General features: G+C 33.0%; 1 protein-coding gene and 1 non-coding gene across 6 annotated transcripts in view; both read right to left on the reverse strand.

Annotated features, from left to right (window-relative positions):
* Positions 1–24,087, reverse strand: part of bt (projectin protein bent) — a 97,610-nt gene that overhangs the window by 40,491 nt on the left and 33,032 nt on the right. For 3 of the 5 annotated variants that reach the window (XM_085202314.1, XM_085202315.1, XM_085202317.1), the window contains 40 exons: positions 21,661–21,786; positions 21,133–21,562; positions 20,725–20,830; positions 20,485–20,645; positions 19,942–20,080; positions 19,558–19,772; positions 19,120–19,451; positions 18,790–18,973; positions 18,576–18,700; positions 18,231–18,408; positions 17,973–18,097; positions 17,732–17,758; positions 16,618–16,777; positions 16,394–16,527; positions 15,857–16,028; positions 15,017–15,168; positions 14,629–14,779; positions 14,061–14,169; positions 12,274–12,470; positions 11,892–12,033; positions 11,219–11,367; positions 10,772–10,929; positions 10,326–10,467; positions 9,698–9,837; positions 9,324–9,558; positions 8,595–8,801; positions 8,165–8,328; positions 7,518–7,653; positions 7,063–7,187; positions 6,733–6,889; positions 6,123–6,320; positions 5,335–5,594; positions 4,892–5,042; positions 4,355–4,636; positions 3,885–4,025; positions 2,559–2,717; positions 2,120–2,258; positions 1,715–1,878; positions 1,093–1,406; positions 122–389 (listed from right to left, as the gene is read on the reverse strand). In XM_085202314.1, coding sequence (XP_085058440.1) covers positions 122–389; positions 1,093–1,406; positions 1,715–1,878; positions 2,120–2,258; positions 2,559–2,717; positions 3,885–4,025; positions 4,355–4,636; positions 4,892–5,042; positions 5,335–5,594; positions 6,123–6,320; positions 6,733–6,889; positions 7,063–7,187; positions 7,518–7,653; positions 8,165–8,328; positions 8,595–8,801; positions 9,324–9,558; positions 9,698–9,837; positions 10,326–10,467; positions 10,772–10,929; positions 11,219–11,367; positions 11,892–12,033; positions 12,274–12,470; positions 14,061–14,169; positions 14,629–14,779; positions 15,017–15,168; positions 15,857–16,028; positions 16,394–16,527; positions 16,618–16,777; positions 17,732–17,758; positions 17,973–18,097; positions 18,231–18,408; positions 18,576–18,700; positions 18,790–18,973; positions 19,120–19,451; positions 19,558–19,772; positions 19,942–20,080; positions 20,485–20,645; positions 20,725–20,830; positions 21,133–21,562; positions 21,661–21,786 — 7,054 coding nt within the window. Of the gene's footprint in view, positions 1–121; positions 390–1,092; positions 1,407–1,714; positions 1,879–2,119; positions 2,259–2,558; positions 2,718–3,884; positions 4,026–4,354; positions 4,637–4,891; positions 5,043–5,334; positions 5,595–6,122; positions 6,321–6,732; positions 6,890–7,062; positions 7,188–7,517; positions 7,654–8,164; positions 8,329–8,594; positions 8,802–9,323; positions 9,559–9,697; positions 9,838–10,325; positions 10,468–10,771; positions 10,930–11,218; positions 11,368–11,891; positions 12,034–12,273; positions 12,471–14,060; positions 14,170–14,628; positions 14,780–15,016; positions 15,169–15,856; positions 16,029–16,393; positions 16,528–16,617; positions 16,778–17,731; positions 17,759–17,972; positions 18,098–18,230; positions 18,409–18,575; positions 18,701–18,789; positions 18,974–19,119; positions 19,452–19,557; positions 19,773–19,941; positions 20,081–20,484; positions 20,646–20,724; positions 20,831–21,132; positions 21,563–21,660; positions 21,787–22,844; positions 22,923–24,087 lie in introns of all 5 variants that reach the window. The other 2 variants (XM_085202319.1, XM_085202316.1) reach the window with 2 other exon arrangements.
* On the reverse strand, positions 12,756–12,917 carry LOC146529632 (U1 spliceosomal RNA). The gene has a single exon (XR_014879057.1). It is a non-coding gene; the product is annotated as a U1 spliceosomal RNA (small nuclear RNA).

Below are 24,087 nucleotides of genomic sequence, written 5' to 3' on the forward strand. Positions count from 1 at the left end.
GGATTTTAATATGAAATATATTAATACATTTATTTATGTAGATTTGTTTTTTCAACTTTATATTATGTATATTACATAATATTCATGACTATTGAGAAAATATAATAAAACAACAACTCACCATACGGATTCTTCGCGGTCGTAGCAGTTTCCGTAACCAAAGGTTCACTTTCACCTTCAGGATTGACCGCTTTCACTCTGAACATGTAATCCTTGCCCTCGTTCAGCCCTGTGACGTCAGCCTCGGGTACCTTTGTAGTGCAAACTGGCACCCATCTCCCTGAATCCGTGTCCATGCGCTCTACGACGTAGCTCTCTACAGGTTCACCACCATCGTCCTCTGGAGGTTCCCATTTTAGTTTGCAGCCGTCCGCTTTCACATCGGATACCTGTATACGAGTAATAAAGTTTGGATATAATTGTATTGATTACTAGTACTATGTCAGAAATATTAAATATGCCATTTCCTCGAGTGGGAATCGAACCCACAACCTATTGTGTTTACAGTTGCACTCTTTTGTTCCTGCGGCATGAACATTACAAACAATTTATTTTAATATAATCAGAAATACTATTGCGTTACTATTAGAAGTAGAACTGGGAAAAGGCGAAATTTTGAAAAAAATCGATAATTTAGCAAGCAAAATTGACATGACCAAAATATAGAAATTAAATTAAATTAAATTAAATAAAAAATTAAATCAGCTTCATGCTGTATCCCGCACACAGCAGGGTAGGAAGAGGGAACCTAGTGTTAAGACATTCCGTTCCCCATTTTCTGCCGAATTCTGGAGGCATTGCGTGTTGAGTGGCAGAACTCAACGCCGCACTTTGCCTCGACACCAGAGCGAAGAAATGGAAATATAAACGTAAATAAATATTTCAGTTCCTCGAGTGGGGATCGAACCCACAACCGTCGCGTTACAGTCATACCCTTGTGATGCTGCGCTACGACGGCCTCAAAATTAGTAGAATCTACTATATTTGGACTAACAAATGTAGAATAACAAAAAATGCTAGATAAAATATATTTTTTTATAAAATATATAACATGACTATTCAATAAAAATAGGACATTAAAACAATGCCTACCTTCAAAGGACCCTTTGGTTTGGATGGTTTGCTCACAACCGTAATCTCAATTTCTACTGAATCAGTACCAGAATCATTCTTAGCAGTAACCACATATTTTCCACCATCTTCTCTCGTCAATTTTTGCAGAGAGAACGAAGTATGATAGTCTACATTCTCTATCTTCAATCTCTCCGTACTCTTGAGTGTTTGATCCTTGAAAGTCCATGTGATCGTCGGTTCTGGTTCACCCTTGATGTCGGCTTCAAGTTTAAGTGTTTGTCCGACCTTGATTTTGCGACTTTGTAGAAGTTTTCGATCGATCTTGGGGGCCACTAAAAAAAAATCAAATAATAAAAAACAGGCAACAAAATAAATATGAATAATATTAACCGTTGTACAGTGTTATAAGCGCGAGGGTTTTGAGCTCGACTCCCATTCTGAGGAATGAATTAGTTTAATTTCCATGTTCTGGTAACTAGATAATAAGCGCCGTTGCGTTCCGGCACTCAGCAAGTTGGTGTTGAAAAATTTTTTTTTTCTTATTTCTACGTAGTTAAATAAAGTGCAACATTTCTCAAAACTAAACGAAATAAATAAAAAAAATCTTATATAAAGACAATATACATTTTACAATACTTACAGAATCTAGGCTTAGCGGTAACAGACTTGCTAGGTTCCGAGGGCTCACCCTGTCCCGCCTTGTTAATAGCAATTACCCTGAATTGGTATTCATGACCCTCCTCCACATCGGTCACGTGACCGGTGGGACGTTCTCCGGATGTACGGAGACAATCTACCCATTTCCTGATTAAATAAAAAAAATATTTGTTAATTATTTCATAAAACAAACCTTTCATTTCATATGTTACGTTATCGGTAATAACAGTTTCATATTTATATGTATTGTTTTAAATAAAATATCTTTTAATTAAGTTATATAAATAAATACAAGAATAACTCAATATATTTATTATTTCTATATTTTTGTAAGTCACAAGTAATTCCAAATAATTCATAACAGTCATCTAATTAAACAAAACACTACCTCTCTCCCTTCTCCCTCTTCTGCACAATATATCCAGTGATGGGAGCGCCGCCATCTTCCTTCGGCGGTGACCATTCCAAGTCGACAAAGTCCTTGTCCCAGTTGCGTGGTTCTGGACGACCGGGCTTACCTGGTTCATCTGTAATGTGGTGTAATGTTAGAATAATATTATTGATTATTGACATTTTGTTATGTAAACTAATTATCGTACAAGTTTTTTTATACAAGGTTCTGTAAACTTATTATTTAATAAGACAAAAAAAAACCTTATTATAAATACTTTTATACAATGGATACGGGTTAGATACCCATGACGAAAATTGGTCAAAAACTGAGGAACTCAGTATCTTAACACAAGGTCTTTTCTCCCTACTCAGATACATATACAAATATAAAAACACTTCGCTAAAAAAATGTAAATAATAAAAAAGTTAATTACCAAACGGATTCTTAGCAATGATTGGTTTCTCCGTTTCTAATTCCTCCGACTCGCCTTCTTTATTCACTGCTTTCACTCTAAACTTGTAGGGTTTGCCCTCTTGTAGGCCTGTTACGTTTGCTTTAGTGTCCTTCGCTGTACCGCATGGGATCCATTGGCCTGTAAGATAGAAGATTATAGTTGTAATATTCGTATTCATTTTTAGTATTTTTAACGTGTTAGGGCTTTTAAAAACTATAAAAATTTGGATGTAGCGGGAACTGCAGCTGTAACTCAAACCCGCTTCTCTTGGAAACCGTTAAAGCGCTCGGAATACTAAGCCATACATTTCTTTTACTATCAAACTACGTTGAAATTCTTATACGATTTATTTAACATATCTGTATGGAGATTTTTACAAATTTCCGCTCCCCACTGATTATTGCTAAGAATGACAATTTAAACTATCATTAGTTTTGTAGACTATATATTATGAAAATTGGCAATCGTAGCGTCCATCTTCACGTAACGAATAAGGCTTCGGCTCCATGTAAAATGTAAGTTTATAAATATTCATAGTTTTTTTGTCTTAATCCTCAGTAAGCACCAATGAATCCCGCTAATAATTGTAGAGAGTAGAGTAACATATCACTCTACAGTTTTTTTATTTGCTCAGATAAAAAGACCTACGCAATATACAGTTACTAATAAAAAATATGAAAAAGAAACATTTTACTTTATCCTACATATTTTATGAAAAACGTCTTAGCTATATAATATTTTGACATTTTTATAATGATTTTTATTATCTAAATATATATAAAAGGAGTTGTCCTCACTGACTGAGGTAAGACGCTCGCACAGCCGTAACCGCTGAGCGTAGAAACGTGATATTTGGACAGATGTTTTCTTTCGTTATCTGGACATCCACTAAGAAGGGATTTTGAAAAATTTTAATCCTAAAGGGGTGAAATAGGAGTTTAAAGTTTGTATGGAAAAAAATTTAATCGGCACCGATTTTTATAAAATTTGAAATTTAGATTTATAAAAGTATTTAATTGAACACGTATTTTATCGTTTTCTAGAATTCTCCCACTAAGAGTGCAAATAAGGGGTTGAAAGTTTGTATGGAAAAATCTTTAAATGGCCACCGATTTTTATAAAATTTAAAACTTAGATTCTTAAAAGTATTTAATTGAACATGTGTTTCATGGTTTTCTAGAATTGACCCCCTAAGGGCGCAAATAAGGGGTTGAAAGTTTTTATGGAAAAAAATTTAAATCGCCTAGTGAGCTAGCGAAGCTGCGCGCGTCCGCTAGTCGTTTATAAGTAGACCAATCCACTTACCAGTTAATGGGTCAAGTTTCTCAATTTCATAATATTCAATTGGAGATCCACCATCGTCTTCTGGTTTCTGCCAAGATAGAGTACAGCTGTTTTTGGTTACATCTGCTACGTCCAATGGACCCTTGGGCCTGGATGGTTTGCCTAAAAAATAAATTAATAAAAAATCATGGTTCGATACACTCTTACTATGGCCAGCGTGTTTATTTAAAATCGATAAGTATTGGTCACACTTATCATTAGCTACCGAATATATAATAAAAAATATACATTACAACCAATTTACACTCAAGTTGTACAGCTTAAGTTATATTTCAATAAGTATTTTCTGATCACCTTAATAACCGATTTACAATTAATTGATATTAATTAACTGTTTATACATTTTTACTCTACTTTTTAAACGACAGTCAATTTCAAAACAAAACAACACAAATTCAAAATTGAGTAATTGTAAATGAAAAAAATCTTACCAACAACAATAATTTCAACTTCAGCTTCATCTTCACCAACTTCATTCTTAGCTTTGATCACGTATTTGCCACTATTAGCACGTTTGCACTTGGTCATCAAGAACTTAGTGTTATAGTCCACGTTAATGATCTCCAGGTTTTCCCTGTTCACCAGTTCCTGACCTTGGAAGTGCCAAGTGACTTTGGCAGGTGGCTCTCCGAAGACCTTCACATCCAAGGATACGGGGAGACCAGCTTTGACAGTAATCAAGTTGAGGTTTGTACGGTCGATTCTTGGTTTCACTGTTGGGAAATAGTAAGTGTTGATAAAAACATGTACAAATGTTTAGGAAGGGAATACTATAAATATTTTTACGATTATTGATTTTTTTAAATTTCATTAGATTATAAAAAAATATTTATATAAATTTGCGTTAAATGTTCGTAGTAATTTCGGCATATTTAAAAAAAAATGTTAAAGAATGTAGACTAAAAATAAAAAAGATCTGTAGGACATCGGAAATCCCCACTTATTACAACAAAACCAAGCATACTTACAGAATCTAGGCTTAGCAGTATGCCAGTTGGTGTTCTCTGACGGCTCGGACTGTCCTGCCTTGTTCAGGGCGCGTACTCTGAATTGGTACTGGTTACCTTCCTCCAGTTTTGGCACTGTGCCTTGGCATACATTGCCGTGGATTTCTGCGGCCTGATGGACGATGTATTTATTTTTTTATATATTAACAAAAAATACATAAAATTTCTAATCTAGCTACTAGTTAAATTTAATTTAAGTATGTTATATGGTAATTTTCCAACAATTAATTGTTAGACTATTTTTACAAGACATTTATTTTTCTTTAGTTGACTTAAAATAACTTAATACTGCTTAAAAATTAAGAAATTGCATATATAATTATATATTATTCCAAGAACAACAAATTAAAAAATACAACACAAACACCTAAATAAAAAAGATAACCAAAAAATACAATACTAACTTTAACAAATTCGCCTCTATCCCTATCCATGACTTCAATAATATATCCAGTGATCGGCGCCCCATTGTCCCTTATAGGGGGTTCCCACTTCAATTTGGCTGACTTCTCATCCCAGTCCACGATGTCGGGCAGACCAGGTGGCGCTGGCACATCGTATGGGTTCTTGGCTAAGATACCATGGTCCGTGTCCAAGGGTTCGGATTCGCCCTCCTCGTTTAATGCCTTTACGCGGAATTGGTATGTGCGTCCTGGTTCTAAACCTGGAATTGTGAATAGGTATTGTATTAGTGAAAAAAGTAGTGAGAAATCCAATGAAAAATGTGAACTCAATTAAGTATGGTATGTGTCATTTTTTGGAAATGTTGGATTTCTGATTTCAAATAGTAATCGAGGATTAGTTAACATTGGTTTCTTTTCCCATTTTTTAAACAGAAAATGGACTTAATATATCAAAAAGTTCTCCCTTTATTTAAAAGGGTTAAATACTACGGTATATAAAAATAAAAAGGTGTGAATCTTAAGATATACAATATTCTGTGTAAGATTATTATAATGATAAATGAATTAAATTATTTGTGATTTATTCGAAAATCTACATTTATAAACTATGGTATTTTTTGTGGGCTCTTCTTAGCACCACTGCTTTTCATGCCAGTGCTGTAGGACTGACACTACTGACATTTTTTAAATATTAACTTCTTTATTGAAAAGTGCTTTTAACGTCCAAATTGAATAAAGAATATTTAGATTAACGATGACTTCTTACGGTATATCTCATAAATAATTACCAGTAACAGTGGCCTCAGTGACGTCCGGCTCAATAGTACCAGCGGGACTCCATTTGCCAGTGGCAGTGTCCATTTTCTCCACAATATAAGCACTGAGTGGTAAACCACCAGTGTGTTTTGGTTTATTCCATGACAGTTTTACGTGTTCCGCATGCACGTCGGACACTTCCAATGGACCTTCTGGTTTGCCTGGTTTGTCTATGGATGATTTTTTTTATTAATTAGATTATTAAATATTTTTATACCACTTAAACATATTATATTTATATTGATATATTATGTTTAATAGTACTTATTCAGAATTCTTTCCTTAGTGTGGAATGACACTTTAAAAATGTGAAAAATATGTTTAATAAGTTGTAGACCTGTTTGTAAAGGCGAATTGGAGAGAAAATTACTTTATTAGCCCAAAATGTTTCGAAAATTGAGCAGTATGTGAGGAATAGTGTTTTAAGACTAAGTAACTTCTGTCCACAATGCTATATGTCATTTAATACTAGGTATACTAACTCCCACATTGATATAATAAGCCACAGACAATTTTCTTATTTTTGCTTAAATAAATAATAAATAATTTAAAAATCTTCATACAACAAAACAACAAACTGACCTAGAACAGTAATTTCAACTGTAGCTTCATCTGCACCGGAATCATTCTCAGCCTTAAGAGTGTAGACGCCGGTGTTTTTCCACGAGGACTCAAAGATCTGAAGGCGAGTGTTGTAGTCCTCGTTCTCGAGTTTAACTCCTGGTGCGTTTTCTATAACCTAGTAGGAATTAATTTTTATGATTATTTGAATTTAGTGTATATTTTTTTTGTGTCATTGGCATTAAATTTGTCTTAATATTTGTAATTAAAAATAGTTGGCTCTGATCGAGCAAAAAAGTTTATTTCTCTCAGCTTGGTTATATTCATCTATTTTTAACATATAAACAGTACCTTGTTAGCTAACGTCCATGTCTTGGTCGGTGGAGGTTCACCCTTGATGTCGACATCTAACTTGATAGTTGTACCGGCACGAACTCGTACCGCCACCATCTTGTCACGATTGATGTGAGGTTTCACTAAAATAATAAATAAATTATTAAATAGAAAATTGATTGAAACTGTTAATAAGTAAATCAAATTTATCACATGACTTAGGTGGTATAAACTAAATAAAAATGCTAAACTAAATATATATCCCCTTCGTGGTATATGAGGTTATTTACACTAATCATAAGCTGTAAATCTCATAAAGAAGTACATCTTTGCAAAATCTAATTTAAAAGAACAATATTTTCACAATTTATGTAAATATTTTGTATAATTTGGCTATTTTATAACAATTAGTGTCAGCAACGAAGCCGCGATTGGGTCGCTGGTAATATACATAAAAAAATGAATAGACTTACAGAATCTAGCCTTAGCTACATGTGGTTGTGTAGCATCGCCGGGTTCGCCGGGGCCCGCCTTGTTGACCGCCCGCACTCTAAACTGGTAGGTGTTGCCTTCTTTTAGATCTGGTATTCGGGCTTTGCATTCTGGCGTCTGTTGGGAAGACATTAGATTATTTATTATTATTATAAGACTTCACGCTGTATCTCGCATATGCTATATTCAGTGGGGTGAGGGAAAATAGTTTTAAGACAATCTGTCCCCCAATCACCGCCCAATTATATGAAAGATTTTGTCGAGTGTCGGAACAAAGTGCGACGCACTTAGTCGTGTTACAAGAATAAAGAAATTAAAATGAAATTAAATTTATCATAGTTATTTTAAACCACTCTAATATTATAACACTAACACTCAAGCTAAAATCAAACTCCATACATTTTTTTACAAACAGCAGTATAGAAATCTAGTGTTTGGACTATCCATTCTGCACAAATTTTCGCGATATTCCGTGAGTGGCAGGCCTCAATGCCGCGCTCTTTCCTGTTTCCAGGGCGAGGAAATAGCAATAATATTAATAAATTATTCCCCTGAGCAGAAATCATACATACCTAATACCGTCACATTTACTACATCCTCGACACAAATAAGAGTGCATTTAACATACCGTAGTAACTAGCGCCTCTTGCCAGTGGCCATACTTCTCCTTCTTCTCAATAATGTATCCAGTGATGGGTGCACCGCCGTTGTTCTTAGGTGCCTCCCACTTCAAATCAACGCGGTCCACGTCCCAGTCCTCTAGCGTGGGTACTGATGGCTTACCAGGTATATCTGGGAGGGAGAAATGATAAATAATCATCATACTAGTACTAATGAAAGTGTCAGTTTACATGGATATGACAAGGATATACCAACTGATGCGAACTGCCTTAAGGCAGTTAAAACTTGTCTTTCTACAAACTAATTTGAAAAAAGAAAAGAAAGTTTTTAAAATATTAAAAATAAAAGAACATTTTTGTCTATCGCATTTATAGTAACAGGCTTGCGCCACTGCACCACGACAGTTTCATAATCAAAAAAATTATAAAAGTACCCACCATAAGGATTCTTAGCAACAATAGAGTGATCAGTTTTCAAAGGCTCTGACTCGCCCTCATCGTTGACGGCCTTCACCCTGAACTCGTACTCCTCGCCTTCTTGCAGACCTTTGATTTCCATTTCCGTATCGTCAGTTTTACCCACTGGCACCCATCGGCCAGTTGCTTTATTTAATTTCTCTACTACGTATCCTGTTACTGGTTTACCTGGAATTTTAAATACATAATTAGTTTTCAACAATTATGATGTGAAAAACGGTGTATTTTAATACTACTGTAAAACGAACAACGACGAAACGATATGAACGAAACAAATACGAACGAAAACAGTACCAATATATAATGTTCAAATATTGTAAAATAGCGTGTTTGTAATACTATAAAATAATATTATTTTGGTAGCATAAAATAAAATAACCAAAACATCTTAAGATTCTTTTTTTATTACATATCTGGAGAAATGGGTAATGGAGTGTCTTAACACTAGGTTCCCTGTGCCTACACTGATTTTTCTTTTTATATCTGGAGATAATTACATTTTAGTCCTCAGTTCCATTGGGTAATATATTTATAGCATGGGCGGTATAAATATGCCATCATGATTAAACATAATTTATTGGTTAATTTTGCGTATATTTTGCAAATAAAATAGTTGAATCAATATAATATATTAAACATGTTTTATATATTATAGCAATATCAATCATTTTACTAAGTAACAAAACCCACCGCCATCATCCTCAGGTTTCTTCCAGGCCAGCTTGCAGCCATTCTTGGTGACATCAGTGACCTTCAAAGGACCTCCAGGCTTGCTCGGCGAGGACAGCACAGTGATCTCAACCTCCGCCTCGTCTTTGCCGTGCTCGTTGGTCGCTAGAATACGGTAAGTGCCTGTCATGGCGCGGATTGCCTCTTTAATATCGAGTTTTGTGTTGTAATCCACGTTGATTACGTTTTCTGTGACCTGGTGGTAGGAATTATTATATATTTAATTAGGTATTATTATATATTTTAGATATTCACTAAATTAATTAAGATATATTTGTTAACTTAATAAAAAAATAAGAAAAACATTAAAAATAATAACAAAAAATATTTCCTACCTCTTTCTCCTCGTTCTTCCACTTGCGGAACCATTGCACTTTGGGTGCAGGTTCGCCTTTCACATTGACATCAAAGAATATCGCTTTACCGGCCCTCACTGCTAACGCCTTGAGGTTCGTACGGTCGATACGTGGTTTTACTGAAAATGAAAAAATGGAATGTATTATATATAATAAAATTAACAAATTATTTAATGAGGTTGTTATGATAGTCTTTTTATCATGTTTTTGACAAAAGTAAAAAAAAACTCATTTTTTAAACTAAACAGGCAACTGGCACTCAGTTTTGTAATGGTGTAAGTCAAGTCTTAAGTAAAAAAAAGTTACAGTAATTAAGAAGCAATAACAAATAGTACATACCCATGTATTCTAAGCGGTCAAATAAGAAAAGGAAACAATGTAATACTATATAAGTTATTTTTGCTTATTATTTTTTCTTTTACAAACAATAGGTGGTAGATTGACCATATTATTATAATAAAATGCATGTATTTGAAGCACAGTAAAGAAATATATGAAAAACAATAATAAATAAGATAAAATAAAATAATATCATATTTGACTCAGCAATAAATGAGTTTGCCCATTACATAACAAAAATAACATTGCAAAAAAATGCCATACTTACATGCTTTATGTCTAATAGTAGTCATCTTAGTAGGCTCAGAGGCCTCAGATGGTCCAGCCTTGTTGACAGCGATCACGCGGAATTCGTATTCGCTACCTTCAGGCAGTCCATCGACTTTGCCGCTGGTTGCATTTCCAGGCACCTAAGATGGAATAATAAACATTTAATGAATACCTTTTATAATGCACATAGCAGTGTAGGCACTAACTAGGTGAGATCTTGAGTTAAGATACTCCGCTCCCACAAAGACACTTTCGTTCCTCACTTTTTCACATTAATATTAGACGACAGAATCCAATAACAACTACTCTCACGCTATGTTAATAATATTTTCAGAATAACAAATACAATAAACAATAGGCCAACATTGTATGACAGAGTTCCTAACACAAAATTATCTCTGACTCGCTATATGCATCACCAAGTCAAACAAATCGATACAATACCTCAGCAGCATTCTCCCAATCTCCGCCTTTAGGTCTTTTCTGTATAATATATTTCTGTATGGGGGCTCCGCCATCAGACTTGGGCGGTTCCCATTTGATGGTGGCACTTTGGTTGTCGTGGTCCGCCACTTCAACACTCCCCGGTTTGTCTGCAACGTCTAAAAGGGAAAACATATAATTATCCTTTTAAATTCATCTTATCTTATTAAATATTAAGTAAATTATTGTAAAGTAAATTTAAAAATATAAAGTATCGTAAAAGCCGTAATTGAGTTAGTCAATTATGGTTTAACCAAATCCTTTCCTAACGAAATTACGAAACGTGTTGAGCATGTAAAATAGCAAACATTACAACCTTCTTTATGTCTTTTAATTACCCTGATTTTAATTACGCAAAATGTGATCTTATACAAATTATAATATTAAAATCTTACTAAGCCAACTTACCGAATGGATTCTTGGCAAGTATAGCCTTCTCAGTTTCCAAAGGCTCAGAGTCTCCCTCGTCGTTGACTGCTGTCACCCTGAACTTGTACTGGTGACCTGGTTCCAGGCCAGTCACCTCCATTTCCAAGGGTTTCTTGTCGCCAGCAACTCTGAAAATAGATAAGGTGAAGGATTTTTAAATTTTATATGTATACATTTTTTTGTGTAATATGTATACATTTTTGTGTGTGCTTTTTACACAATATTTTTATATAACATTTTATACTACCAAATAAATAATAAGCAATTTGTATAAATAATAAGCAATTTGTATAATATTGTATAAATACTATGAAACAACTGCCCTGATTCTTTTAGGATAATATATTCCCCAAGCTGCAAAAACTGTGAGTAAGGAATGGTACTTTGTATTGAATAAAATTAATGGTAGTTTCATTATTGATATGGAGTAACACAAGCCACCTTTTCAAAGTACTGTTTTCTAAGCCAAACTATTTAATGAATCAAAATGTCACTTAAGAAAATACACTTTTTCCGATCTACAGACATACATATATGGAATGCATAAATATTTATAAAATGAAACATTTAAACAATATTTTTAGGTACAAAAACTTATTTTACAATTTTTCATTAAATATATATTAAGTACGATAAAAAATAAGTTAGTTACCTGCCAACGCGGACCCACTTGCCAGTAGCAAGGTCCATCTTTTCCAGTTCGTACTCCTTGACTGGAGAACCACCATCATCCTCAGGTTTCTCCCACCTGACCTTACAACCTTCTGCATGGATGTCTGTGACTTCCAAAGGTCCTAATAAGAAAGGAATATAAATAATTTCATAAATATTCGAGAAATAAAAGAGACAAAATTGAATTTAGGCGAAACTACTTTGTTGTAAGTCTATCATATTTTTTATTACATAATTGTACTAGGCGTTGGTCCAATTAAAATTCCAATGTCAAACGACTAAAATAAGAAAAATACAGATTTTTTAACAAAAATATAACTTAATACTAAATACATCTGAAATTAACCAAAAACAAATATTACCCTTAGGTGAGCTAGGTTTGCTAAGAACTGTGAGTTCAACAGTTTCTTCATCGAAACCGTTGCAATTTTCCGCTCTAAGTGTATATTTGCCGGTGTCGCGACGTACAGCGTTCACGATGGTGAAGTCAGTGTGGTAGTCCACGTTCTCGATCTTAATACGTTCTGTGTTCACGAGTTTCACGTTCTCACGCCATGACCTATGGGAGTAAAATTAAGTAAATGAAAGTTAGTAGAACTTATATAGGATTACAATTGTTTTCGTGTCTCAAAGGCTAACTTTTAATCATACATCATCATCAAGCTTGATGTTAAACTTTATAATGAAGATTGCGATGACACCCTTGTTTCTAAGATTCATAGATTGTGCTGTAATAATAGATTTACGACAGATATATTACAGTACAACTGTAATTTGTAACTAATACAATACAGGTCACATTCTTACTATAGTCACTTGAGTTGATATTTATAAAGTTTTCTGAGGGGGACGGCGCGTACGCAGTCCCCACTACCAAAAATTACGCGTCCGAGTTATCCGCATTAGGGATAATCGCAGAGGTCAACCCGACCGCAGTGCAATGGAAGGGCCTCGCTCTGGGGGAACCGCCTTCTTGATCACGGTGTCCCCTACGCCAGGTAAGTATGCTTTGCCCCCAGAAAATTTTGAGGGTCATGTTTCTCTTGAAAATCTTGCCAGCGCGATTCGGAAGCAGCGAATAAATGGACAGAGCCATCTTTCGTCGTCGTCATAATAAATAGTAATACTCTATATTATCATAATATTTGTTTTCTAATTGAATTGAGGAAAATAAAACGTTTGCAAATTAAAACATTGTCTTTTTTCAAAATGTATATATCTTTCTTGAGATTATAATATATATGTATATATATTGTAATATACAACCTAATAAATATTGAGAAAAATAAAAAAGCCATCTGGTGAGCTATATCTGTACTATGTTGACCGGAGATATGAGACCAGATGTCGCCATCTTGTATGTCATCTTACAGTTTCACAAGCTTTTATTTAACAATTAACTATTTTAAAATTAATGGTAATATAAGTATAATAATTCCAACATTATTTTTTTAAAATATATTATAAAAGATTAGATTAATTATTAATATTTTTAAATTATGTACTTGAAATATACTTCCTTTAGACTTAATGACACAACTGTAGAATTATGTTATAGACAATTTTTGTTTATTATTTTAAATATTTTAAATTATTGTATATAAATACTTTGGAAAGTTAAATATTTTTATAAACGTGTATTATTAAGAATAAAGTCCTAAAATTTTATCACATTAAAATAAAATTGCTAAAGAAATTATGTACCCTAAAAGATGTAAAGACATGTAAAGATATATAACCTATATTTCTGTAGCGATTGAAATATTATGAAATTACATTTAAAAGTCATATAGCCTGCAAAAAATTTCAGCATCAAGTTTCACACAGCTACATAAAGAACTCTACCACAAAAAGCAAGCAAGCAAGATGACTTAAAAGATATGTTAAAGATAACTTAGTCAAGTGTCCTTACATACTGAAGATTTTTGCGAAATAGATTATTATTATACAACACCTGTTTCTATCAAGACCTAATAAGGGGGAATTTGTGTAATTTTTTTATCAAATGCATTAATTATTTTTTTAATTTTTTCTCTTAATGTTGTACTTTATAAACAACACTTATAAAATAATTATATAACATATTATATAAATAAAAAAAATATTATATAATAAATTATTATAAAACACTTCTATATAAATATCTCACCAAGTGCACTCCGGTGGTGGTTCTCCAATGACATCAACAGACCATTTGTGAGTACGACCCGCTTTAATGATCACTGATTTGAACGTTAAACGCTCAATTCTTGGTTTCACTGTTAAAAGTCATATTACATTACATAGACACAATGACAACATTATAATTGTTATTATCATAAAATTAAATTAAAAACTTATTAAATACATAGCATAAATTAAACACTGAGTTCACAATAAAAAACTTGTCATGCATCATTACAGCTTACCCACTTGAATTCACTTATTACTTAACAAAGCAAATAAGTACTTTCTACTTTATATATGGCAACAATGAAGACCAGTCATAGTACAGGGGCAAAAGCAAGTGTTGAATGTAAGCACAACAGGTCATGGGTTCGATTCCCATTGGAGGAAATGAAATATTCACTTTGCTCTGGTAACGAGGTAAAGCACAGCACTGAGTTGCCTGCAGAATTTGGTCAAAAGTGATCAGTGGACTAAGTTAAAAAAAAAACATTTTTTTTACTATTTTGATAAGATTTTTTCTAAATAAAAATAAAATCAGTTCTACTCACAGTTTCTATGCTTGCAAAGGTGGTTGGCGGTGGGTTCTGAAGCATCACCCACACCTGCCTTATTGTAGGCTCGGACACGGAACTGGTAGATCATTTTCTCTTTCAAGCCTTCAACTTTGGCTTCAGTTTTGATGTCTTCTGTCTTTTTGACCTGTATTAAAAAATACAATACTTTATTTGATACTTTCCCATTATACAATGACACAGTTTGATCTTTTTTAGCTTTGTCCATTTAGCATAGGAGGGCAGAGGGGACCAAGTATACTAAGACACTCTGTCTCCTACTTCCACCCAATTTTAAAGGTGACAATCAAACATTCCCCACTTTTACAGTCAAAAGATTTCCCACCGTGGCCTCAAAAAAAATTATGTAAATATAAATCATTACCTCAATCCAGTCAGCAGTAAATTTGTCCTTCATCTCAACAACATATCCAAGGACTGGTCGTCCACCATTATCAGTTGGTGGTTCCCATTGTAGTGTGACCGACATGTTGTCATAGTCAATAATATTAGGTTTGCTGGGTGCCTTTGGAGGATCTGTAAAATATTATATTATTTGTAAACAAATAATAAATTAAACAATTACTGGAGAATAAAATTACATTAATATATATATTTATAATTGAAATACCAGCCAAGGCCAAATATAACAATAGTATGGTAGCATCTAATAAATACACCAAAAGATGCTCATATATATCTTTTTAAAAGCAAATCTGATAAATATATCTGAATAAAAAATAGACAATTTTAAATAGTAGGTAAGTTCAATTAGCAATAATTTCTTACTGGTTCTTTACTACTTTACTTTTTAAATAAGTTTAATATCATTTTTACATATTATTTGCGTTAGTACTTTTAATTAAAGTGGCTTTGTTGTTTTGTTTTTTAAAAATTAATATTATTAACTCCTAATTTCGTTACGATTTTCTTTATCCGTAATAATAAAATCTTTACCTGTGTAACTAAAGTAGCACTGGTTCTATAACTAATTATTGTAGCCATTATAAATTGGAAATTTAAAAATAAAAAAATGTTTTAAATTTCGCTCTCAACAAGAAAAGCCGGCGCCCGCCAACCGTCAATGACATTAATGACATTTGACATTTGACAATGAAAAAAAAAACCACATTCCTTTACAAGTTTGTTTTAGATAGTTAATAATTTAAAATAAAATTTTCTATATTTTCTTCATTTAAAATATAAAACTAAACAAAATCTTTACCGTAAGGATTCTTAGCAACAATAAATCCATCAGTTTCCAAAGGTTCAGATTCGCCTTCCTTGTTGACGGCGCGTACTCTAAACTTGTATTTGTGATTTGGTGTGAGTCCCTTCACCGTAAATTCAGTGGGCTCAGGACCGCATTCGCCGCATGGCACCCAGTTACCAGTGTCCTTATATATAAAAAAATATTATAGTAGAAATTATAATATAGTAGAAACGTGACTAGCATACAGTTTGCGAGGCTTAAACTGATTTAAGTCCAAGTGGCGCAGGGGCATAATGCAAATGCATCTTAAATATTTTATGTATTTATTTTTACTTTCAAGAAATTTTGTACCTTATTTGAGTTATATTTTATAAATAAAATTTGGGTGCAAAGTAAGGATTTTATGAAATGCTAATTTTTTATATTTTATAAATGCTATTACGATCATAATATTTCAACGATCACTTTACTTTTCCATTCAAAAAGAAGAACTTATACAATGTTATAATAATAAAAATTCGTATTATACAGTTTTCAATGAGTACATACCATGTCCATCTTCTCAAGTGTGTATCCAGTGATGTCAGATCCTTGCCAGTCGTCTGGTTTCTTCCATTTGACTGTTGCCTTCTCGGCACGAATCTCCGCGACTTCGATGGGACCATTTGGTCTGTTAGGTTTGTCTAAAAATGGTATAATTTATTATTTACCATCATTCTAAGCTATTAGACATTTAGAAATATTGGGAACATTCACAATATTGCATTTATTACCTAGTACTACCACATCAGCGATGCTCTCACAAGTGCCGGAAGAGTTTGTAAGTATCAGTTTATATTTTCCACTGTCAACTCTGATGGTTCTTCGCACCGTGAGAACAGTGTTCCTTTCGTATTTATCAATCGTGATACGGTCGCCATCGTCACGAATTTCCTATATCATTTAAATATATCAGAATAACATTTGATTAAAGATCGTCATTGTCATATCTTGATGGAATATATCAAACATATCAAACTTTTTTTTATGAATATTTCCATTATAGTATCTAATATTTTTTTAATGTAATTAATTTGGTAAAGAAACGGTAGTTCATTATTTTCCATCAATAAACGAAAGAGCAGTTGCACAACATCGAATGTTTAGTGAGCATACATTGATTCCTGTTAGAATATGTGGTGGCAGTTTCGTTGTTACATAACACTGCCTTGTGGAGTTATATACTTTTTGGTGCTTCCTATGAAGACCATGTCCCAAAGCCGTGAATTATATAGTGCATTGAGACAGTGTAACATTTAGATTCATTACCATAATAATATACATATATAAGATGCATTCAAACGAGGTAACATAAAATATGTGTAAGAAATACTTAATGTGGTCAAAATATACTTAAACGACGTAACCTTCATGCGTGTGTACTGTAGGTAAAACAGTAATGAGATTTCATAGTGTAGGTTTTGTATGTATATCTCGCCTTAATGCATCCTCTTAATTTAGATACTTAAACATATTAAAGACATCGAAAGCTTTTACATTGTATCAACAATGTATATTATCGCAACCACTGTTGCGATAATTATTAATGCGACAATGCTTAACAAATTTATTGGCATCGGTTTATATAATGAATTGATTAAAACTATTTTATTTCAAGTACTAAAATTGGCATCTCCTTTTAGTGAAGTCATATCTTGCCCGATCAGTTTAATATAGGATCTGATCGTACAGTTAATTTTTCATGATGCCAGTAATATATGTTAAGCATGTTAAGGCGACAATATATTTTTGTGTAGTTTTGTTAGCACATAAGTGTAATACAGAGTAAATTGTAAGAGTCATTTTGTTTTAGAACATTCTGACAACATTTATTTTCACCCATCTAACCTTCTCCGTGTACGCCTTTCCACGTTTCTTTTTCGGACAAAATAAAATATATTAATAAGTGATACTTAAAAAGGTTAACATTAAAAAAAATTTGGAAGATGTGACTGTTGGATGTAAAACACTTTAAAAGATATGCTTAAGGCATATATGCAAAACGTAAAATTATTTCAATATGGGTTGTGTAGACTCCTGGAGAAGAACATATTATTTATTAAACAAAATTAAATTTAAGAGAAATTACCTCTTCCCCTTGAAGCCATTTGACTTCAGGTTCAGGTTCACCACCATACTTAATATCGAAGGATATAACCTGGCCCTTTTTGATGATCATACTTTGAAGGCCTTCTCCTACGATGTAAGGCTTAACTGCAATAAAAAATATAATAAATATTTGGTTTTCATATTTTTTCGATTCCTTTTTAATAGATTTTTATAATACGTTTATGTTGTATTTATGTTTATTCAATTTGATTATAACTATTAAATGGTTTAAGCTTACCGAATCTGCATTTTGCGACTATTGGCTTAGTGCTATCACTAGGTTCACCAGGACCTGCCTTGTTAATAGCGCGAACCCTGAATTCATATGTGCATCCCTCTTTAAGGCCACCTTGAGTAGCTGATAGAGCGTCTCCAGGTACTTCTACACCTTTAACCCAATCTTTGCCGAATTTTTCCTGGAATTGTAGAGAAAATAATTATAGTTCTACATTAAGCAATAATTTAACTACTTTTTGATATTTATGTCTTTGTTCATAAATAGTTTTAATATTAAACATATAAAATAAAATGCATTTCTTTAGAATATATAATTATGTCTAATATTATACTATCGTTAGATTACCTTGTACTCAACAACATATCCAGTAATTGGAGCTCCACCATCGTTGTCTGGTTTTTGCCATTTGACATCAGCATGGTCTTTGTCCCAATCGGAGAGTTCCACATTTTTAGGTTTAGATGGCTCATCTATAAATAATAAATAACATACAATTATAAAAATGTATTATTTTAAAAATATATAAAGCAAAAGTAACAAAAAGTAATGATTTGCTTACCCCATGGATCTTTAGCAAGTACAGGCTTGGCGAAAATACCAGGTTCACTAGAGCCAATTTTATTAACTGCACGTATTCTGAATTTGTAAGTCTTCTTTGGAATGAGATCTTCAACCTTATACTTTGTTGGTTCACCATAAGCGACTTCCGCAACGCTATCCCAAGCTGCTTTGAGGGACAGGTCCTGAAATAAGTAATTTTAATATACATATATATTTATCGAATTTTCCGCTTGAAAGAACTAGAGTACGCGCATTCAATATATTTTTTTAAATAAACCAAAAAATATTTTCATTTCATAACATCAAGCACTACTTTACATAAACTTACCTGTCTTTCAATAACATATTTAACAAGTGGTGAACCACCATCGTCTTGGGGAGCCTTCCATGCAACAACACAAGACGTTTGGAAGACTTCTGTAACTTCAACAGATTGCGGCGGTGTTGGGGCAGTTTGCATAACGATATTGACATCCTTGGAATCTTCTCCTCGGGCGTTTGAAAGTTTAATTAGATATTTGCCCGATCCTTCTCGTGTTGGTTTTTTGATTTTGAAAAGAATTTTTTCTTGTTCTACCACTGCTTCAACTTCTTTGTTAGGCAAGGGTTTGCCATCCTTAAGGAGTTTAGCTTCGATTGGTGATACGCGAGTTCCGGTAACTGATAAATAAAAAAGTTTTACATGAATATAAAATAAAGGAAAGGAAAAATTAAACACAACTTGAGAAGTACAATATTTACACGAGTTGAATTAACCAATACTCACTAATGAATGGCACTTCAATAACGAATTGATGTCCAGCTGGTCCATTAAATTCATCTGGACATTGGATTTGGGGCTTAGATTCACCTTTCTTTACGATCAGCTTACAAGATGAGCTAAGCTTGCCAGACTCACAAAGAATTTCACCTTCATCCTCCATTTCAATATTGTTGAAAATCAATTGGTGTTTACCACCGCCCAAATTCTTAATTTCGACCCTTAAGAAACGTAAAAATTAGACGTTAGAGAAAAATACGATTTAATAATAACTTTTTATTTTGCCACTCAGCTTTATAACTAAATTAAGAAAATAATGATTAAAAAAATTAAAAAATATATAACATAAGTCAGTGGTGAGTAATATTTTGATATACAATTCTTAGTTACCTTTCATTCGGCACAATGGGTTCTCCATTGAAAGACCAAACAGCTTCAGCGGTTTGATCCTGCAACTCGACTTCTAAAACAACCTTGTCCCTTTCAATTGCTTCTGTGTCCTTCAACTTTTTGTTGAAGCGATTAGAGTCTGTAAAAACAAATATGAATAAATAACCCAATTTTAAATTATTAAATAAAAATATTATCCTTAACTTTACGACAGAGGCGAATTACGTGACTACTAAATACTGCTGAAAGCCAAGACATACGAGTATGTCTATGAATACATTAGAACTAGGTCTACTTGCTTTAAACAATGGACAATGTAAAACGCCACACCTAGTCTGTGTTTAGATTAATTTAATTTGTTATAGTAAATTCATACCCTTGCAACATAAAATTCTTATAATTTTAGTTTATTGTAGTTAGAGGAGAAAAGTAGAGGTAAGAGTTTATGTAGGAATAATCTCATGAAAAGTCTATTAAACTATTCAATTTTAAAATATGTTACGTGAAAATTATTTATATTATGTAAATTAAGGTGAATCTTACAATTGACAATCAATTCGCAGGCAGTTTCGTCGGCATTGCTGACGCACTTAAAGTTGCCGGCGTCAGTAACCTTCGCATCCTTGATGACCACCTTTCGTTTGCGACCCTCCTTTACTATTGTAATTCGTTTATCGGCCTTTAATGGTTGGTCATTCTTAAACCTGGGAAATATAAAAACTTTGTTTTTTTTTTCATATAAAACGAATACTATGCTTGAAAAAAGAATAATATATAATTTACCATTTGACGTCACCAGCAGCATCATCTAACTCACAAAGTAGTGTAATAGTATCCTTTTCAATTGCTTGCTGTGATTTGAGTACCTTGGTAAATTTGTATGGATATTCTGAAAAAAAAATTAAATGCACTCATTTTGTTCTTAAAATATTATATATTATTAATATAACATTATTTGCAATTTTAGTGTAGCTGTAAATGTGAGAGATTGTGGGTTCGATTCCCGCTCGAGAAAATGAAATATTTAATATTTTCATTTGCTCTGGTAACGGGACAAAGTGCGGTGTTGCCCCAACAGGCAATGCCTCCAGAAATTGGCTTAACACTAGGTTCCCAGGTTCCTCCTGTCTACCTTGCTATGTACAAGATACAGCGTGATAAAAATTATAGGGAATATCTTTTGATACATACCAACAATTTTGACTTCACATTCGGTTTTATCAGTTTGTTTTTCAATCTTACAAGTAAATTTTCCAGCATCTTCAAGTTTGGCTTTTTTGATAATCAGTCTACAAACGCCGGACAAGTCTTTCGATATTTGCATCTCCTCTCCGTCTTCAAGCTTTGTATCTCCCTTCCACCACGAAATAATTGCCAGGCTATTTGATACGGTACATTCTAATACAGTTTCATGTTTTGTGTATCCAGTAAGCGTCTTTTTAAGTGGTTTCGTGAAATTGTAGGTAGGGTCTGGTTCTTCAACTTGTAAGAACGCGGTACTGACAATACCACCAATTTCAATAGTGATCTTACCAGTATCTTCTACTTTAGGGGTCATGATGATTAGCTTATAGGAATCTTGTTCGTTCGTCATCTTATATTTAGATCCTGGGAATAATTCCTAGTAAAAAATAAAATCGATAATTAGAGATATGCAAACAGTTGAATATAAATGATACTTATGCTAAACAATCCTAAAATAATTTATACAAAACTTACGTCCTTACGGAAGAACCATTTTGGTTTCGCATTAGGCTTGGTGAAAATAGCCTCAAAAGTGACCTTCTTATCTTTGCCTTCTTTTGCAAATTGATCTACGAGGGGCTTTAAGAAAGATTCTTGTTTCTGAAAGTAACGTGTGGAAAAATTAATAAACCTTATTCAAAATATATTTGAACTGGTGCAGTAACAAAAAGTGCTCTCCAGACAAAAAGCTATGTGCGGACCAACCGTAACCGAAATTTCACATTTGAACACTTTGATTGATCATACAATAATCAGAAGTGACACAGAATACAAATGCATGAAAGTGAATGAAACAATTGAAATTTATGAGATAACCGAAATGTTAAATTCAGCCCATTTATCGCCACCCCTCACTTCAAACATCATGCGTTTGTACAGAAATTGGAATTTCCTTTATATTGCAGAAATGTGCGAGAGTGGGCGAATCTTTTCTCACAGTGTCTCACAAGGATCGGTCAAAAATAATGAATATTCAATGTTTTATTTATTTTTGAGCGTAATTAACTATATTTTTGTCATCATTCATTATTTTTGTCGTAAATACGTAAATACATCGATGACACTGTTACAAATCCCGGTGCGAAGTGCTGCTATGCGATATGTCGTATGTGTGCAGAAGATGCCTGATAAGAGACAGAAGAAGACAAATGATATAATAGATGTGCTTTAATATAATAAGTGAACTTAGGTTTCCACTAAAGATTTCGAAGTAATACAGTGCTTGCACTGATAACTAACATGGTTTGTCCTGTAGAACCATGATATTTGAGTGTTGCGAATGTAAAGCAAAAATAATGTAGTCGAAGCAATAAACCCTGTTAAGCATTGGAATGTTGAAAAATAGATATGAAGTATTTTAAAACTTTTATAACCATTTATGTAATACCGATGTCATTCGTAAAAAGTTTTGGTAAATTGATAAATTTAATTCTACACAGCCGATCCTACTCGACTTTAACCTATATTGATTGTTTGTAGGTCATTTGCTGGCAAATTATATTTTTAGATATCAGTGCAAGACGATCATTTCTAATCTTGCTGGACAGATTTATGCTCAAGTGTAGACGTGAAACATATTCTTGTGCGACAAATTGCATTTAGTGGTACAATTCAAGATGCATTGTGTCATCTAACGATGGACAAACGCGGTGTCAAACCTCGTTTCTTTTGAACGAGTGCAGCACCGGCCAATCTGGAATCAGTTCTGCTAGAGACGGTCTTCTATTTTGGGATCTCTATAAAATATCCACAAATTCTTCATGTACTTTTCGTGATTATAAAAGCAAGTTTACAGCGTAATAGCTTAGTAAGGGATTGTATTTACCGATTTTACAGAATATGTAATTTGTGTTATATAAATAACATAAAAGATACGTGTTATGGCTTATATTTAAAATAAATGGGATCGGATACCGATTTCCTATCAGCACCTCTATTGCCTATCTCGTAATATAAAAAATTCCAAAATCTGCATACATCGAATGCTTCAATTACATTAATAATGAATTAAACAAATACTTTTAGCACAAAATGACGTAACAAAAGCTCCTCAAATCGACGTCACAGAAACCTGAAATCAAATTTATTTGACAACAATCCAAGAAAAGTGAATGATCGTCAACTTCATTCCACTTACATTCCCTGAAAATAAGGTTAAGATAGAAAAGAGTGAAGTGGTGATAAAAAACCCTGTGCTAGTTATTTAAAATCCATTTTTTTATGCATTGGTATTTAAATCGCCCAAAAAATATCATTATCAATTTAATTTAGTTTCCACATCAACTAATTTTATTGTAATATGTAAAGAATGGAGTAAATGTAAATGCATTGGTAATAATAATTTAAGGGGATAATTTTAGTTATGTTGTTTATCATTTTAGGTCATTCCATGTTTTAAAATAGATTTTTCAATTTTATTGGAACAATTTTAGTGTAATAAATCTTCATTTAAATGTTCAGTATTAAAAAAAAATTCTTTTCGGTATGTTATTATTACGTATAATATATTTATTCCAATAAAATAGAAAACCTATTGGTTTAAATTTTACTTTTATTCCTCCTTTTTATCGAACCTTTATTTTGACAGCCTCCATCAAAGCGGGCCAATCGGGTATTAATTCGGGGAGAGACATACGTCTCCTTATTTGATATATACCCTAGAATTTATAGCAAACGTAAACATATGCCTTCAAAATTTTCTCATTTACAATGATGCGAAGCAAAGTTATTTGGAAGCAGTGTAATATTTTGTATTGATGCTTTTTAAGACAGTTTCAGTAACGATTGCAAGTAGTAAAGAATGTTATATAGATAGTTATAGTAAAGTCTTTCTTTAGAAGTTTCATACTAACATGAAATATATCAAGTATCTTTCTCGTAAGCCAACCAGCCATTATAATA

The sequence above is a fragment of the Heliconius melpomene genome, chromosome 18, assembly GCF_056956725.1.
Source record: "Heliconius melpomene rosina isolate 202511_hmr_F chromosome 18, ASM5695672v1, whole genome shotgun sequence".
NCBI lineage: Eukaryota > Metazoa > Arthropoda > Insecta > Lepidoptera > Nymphalidae > Heliconius > Heliconius melpomene.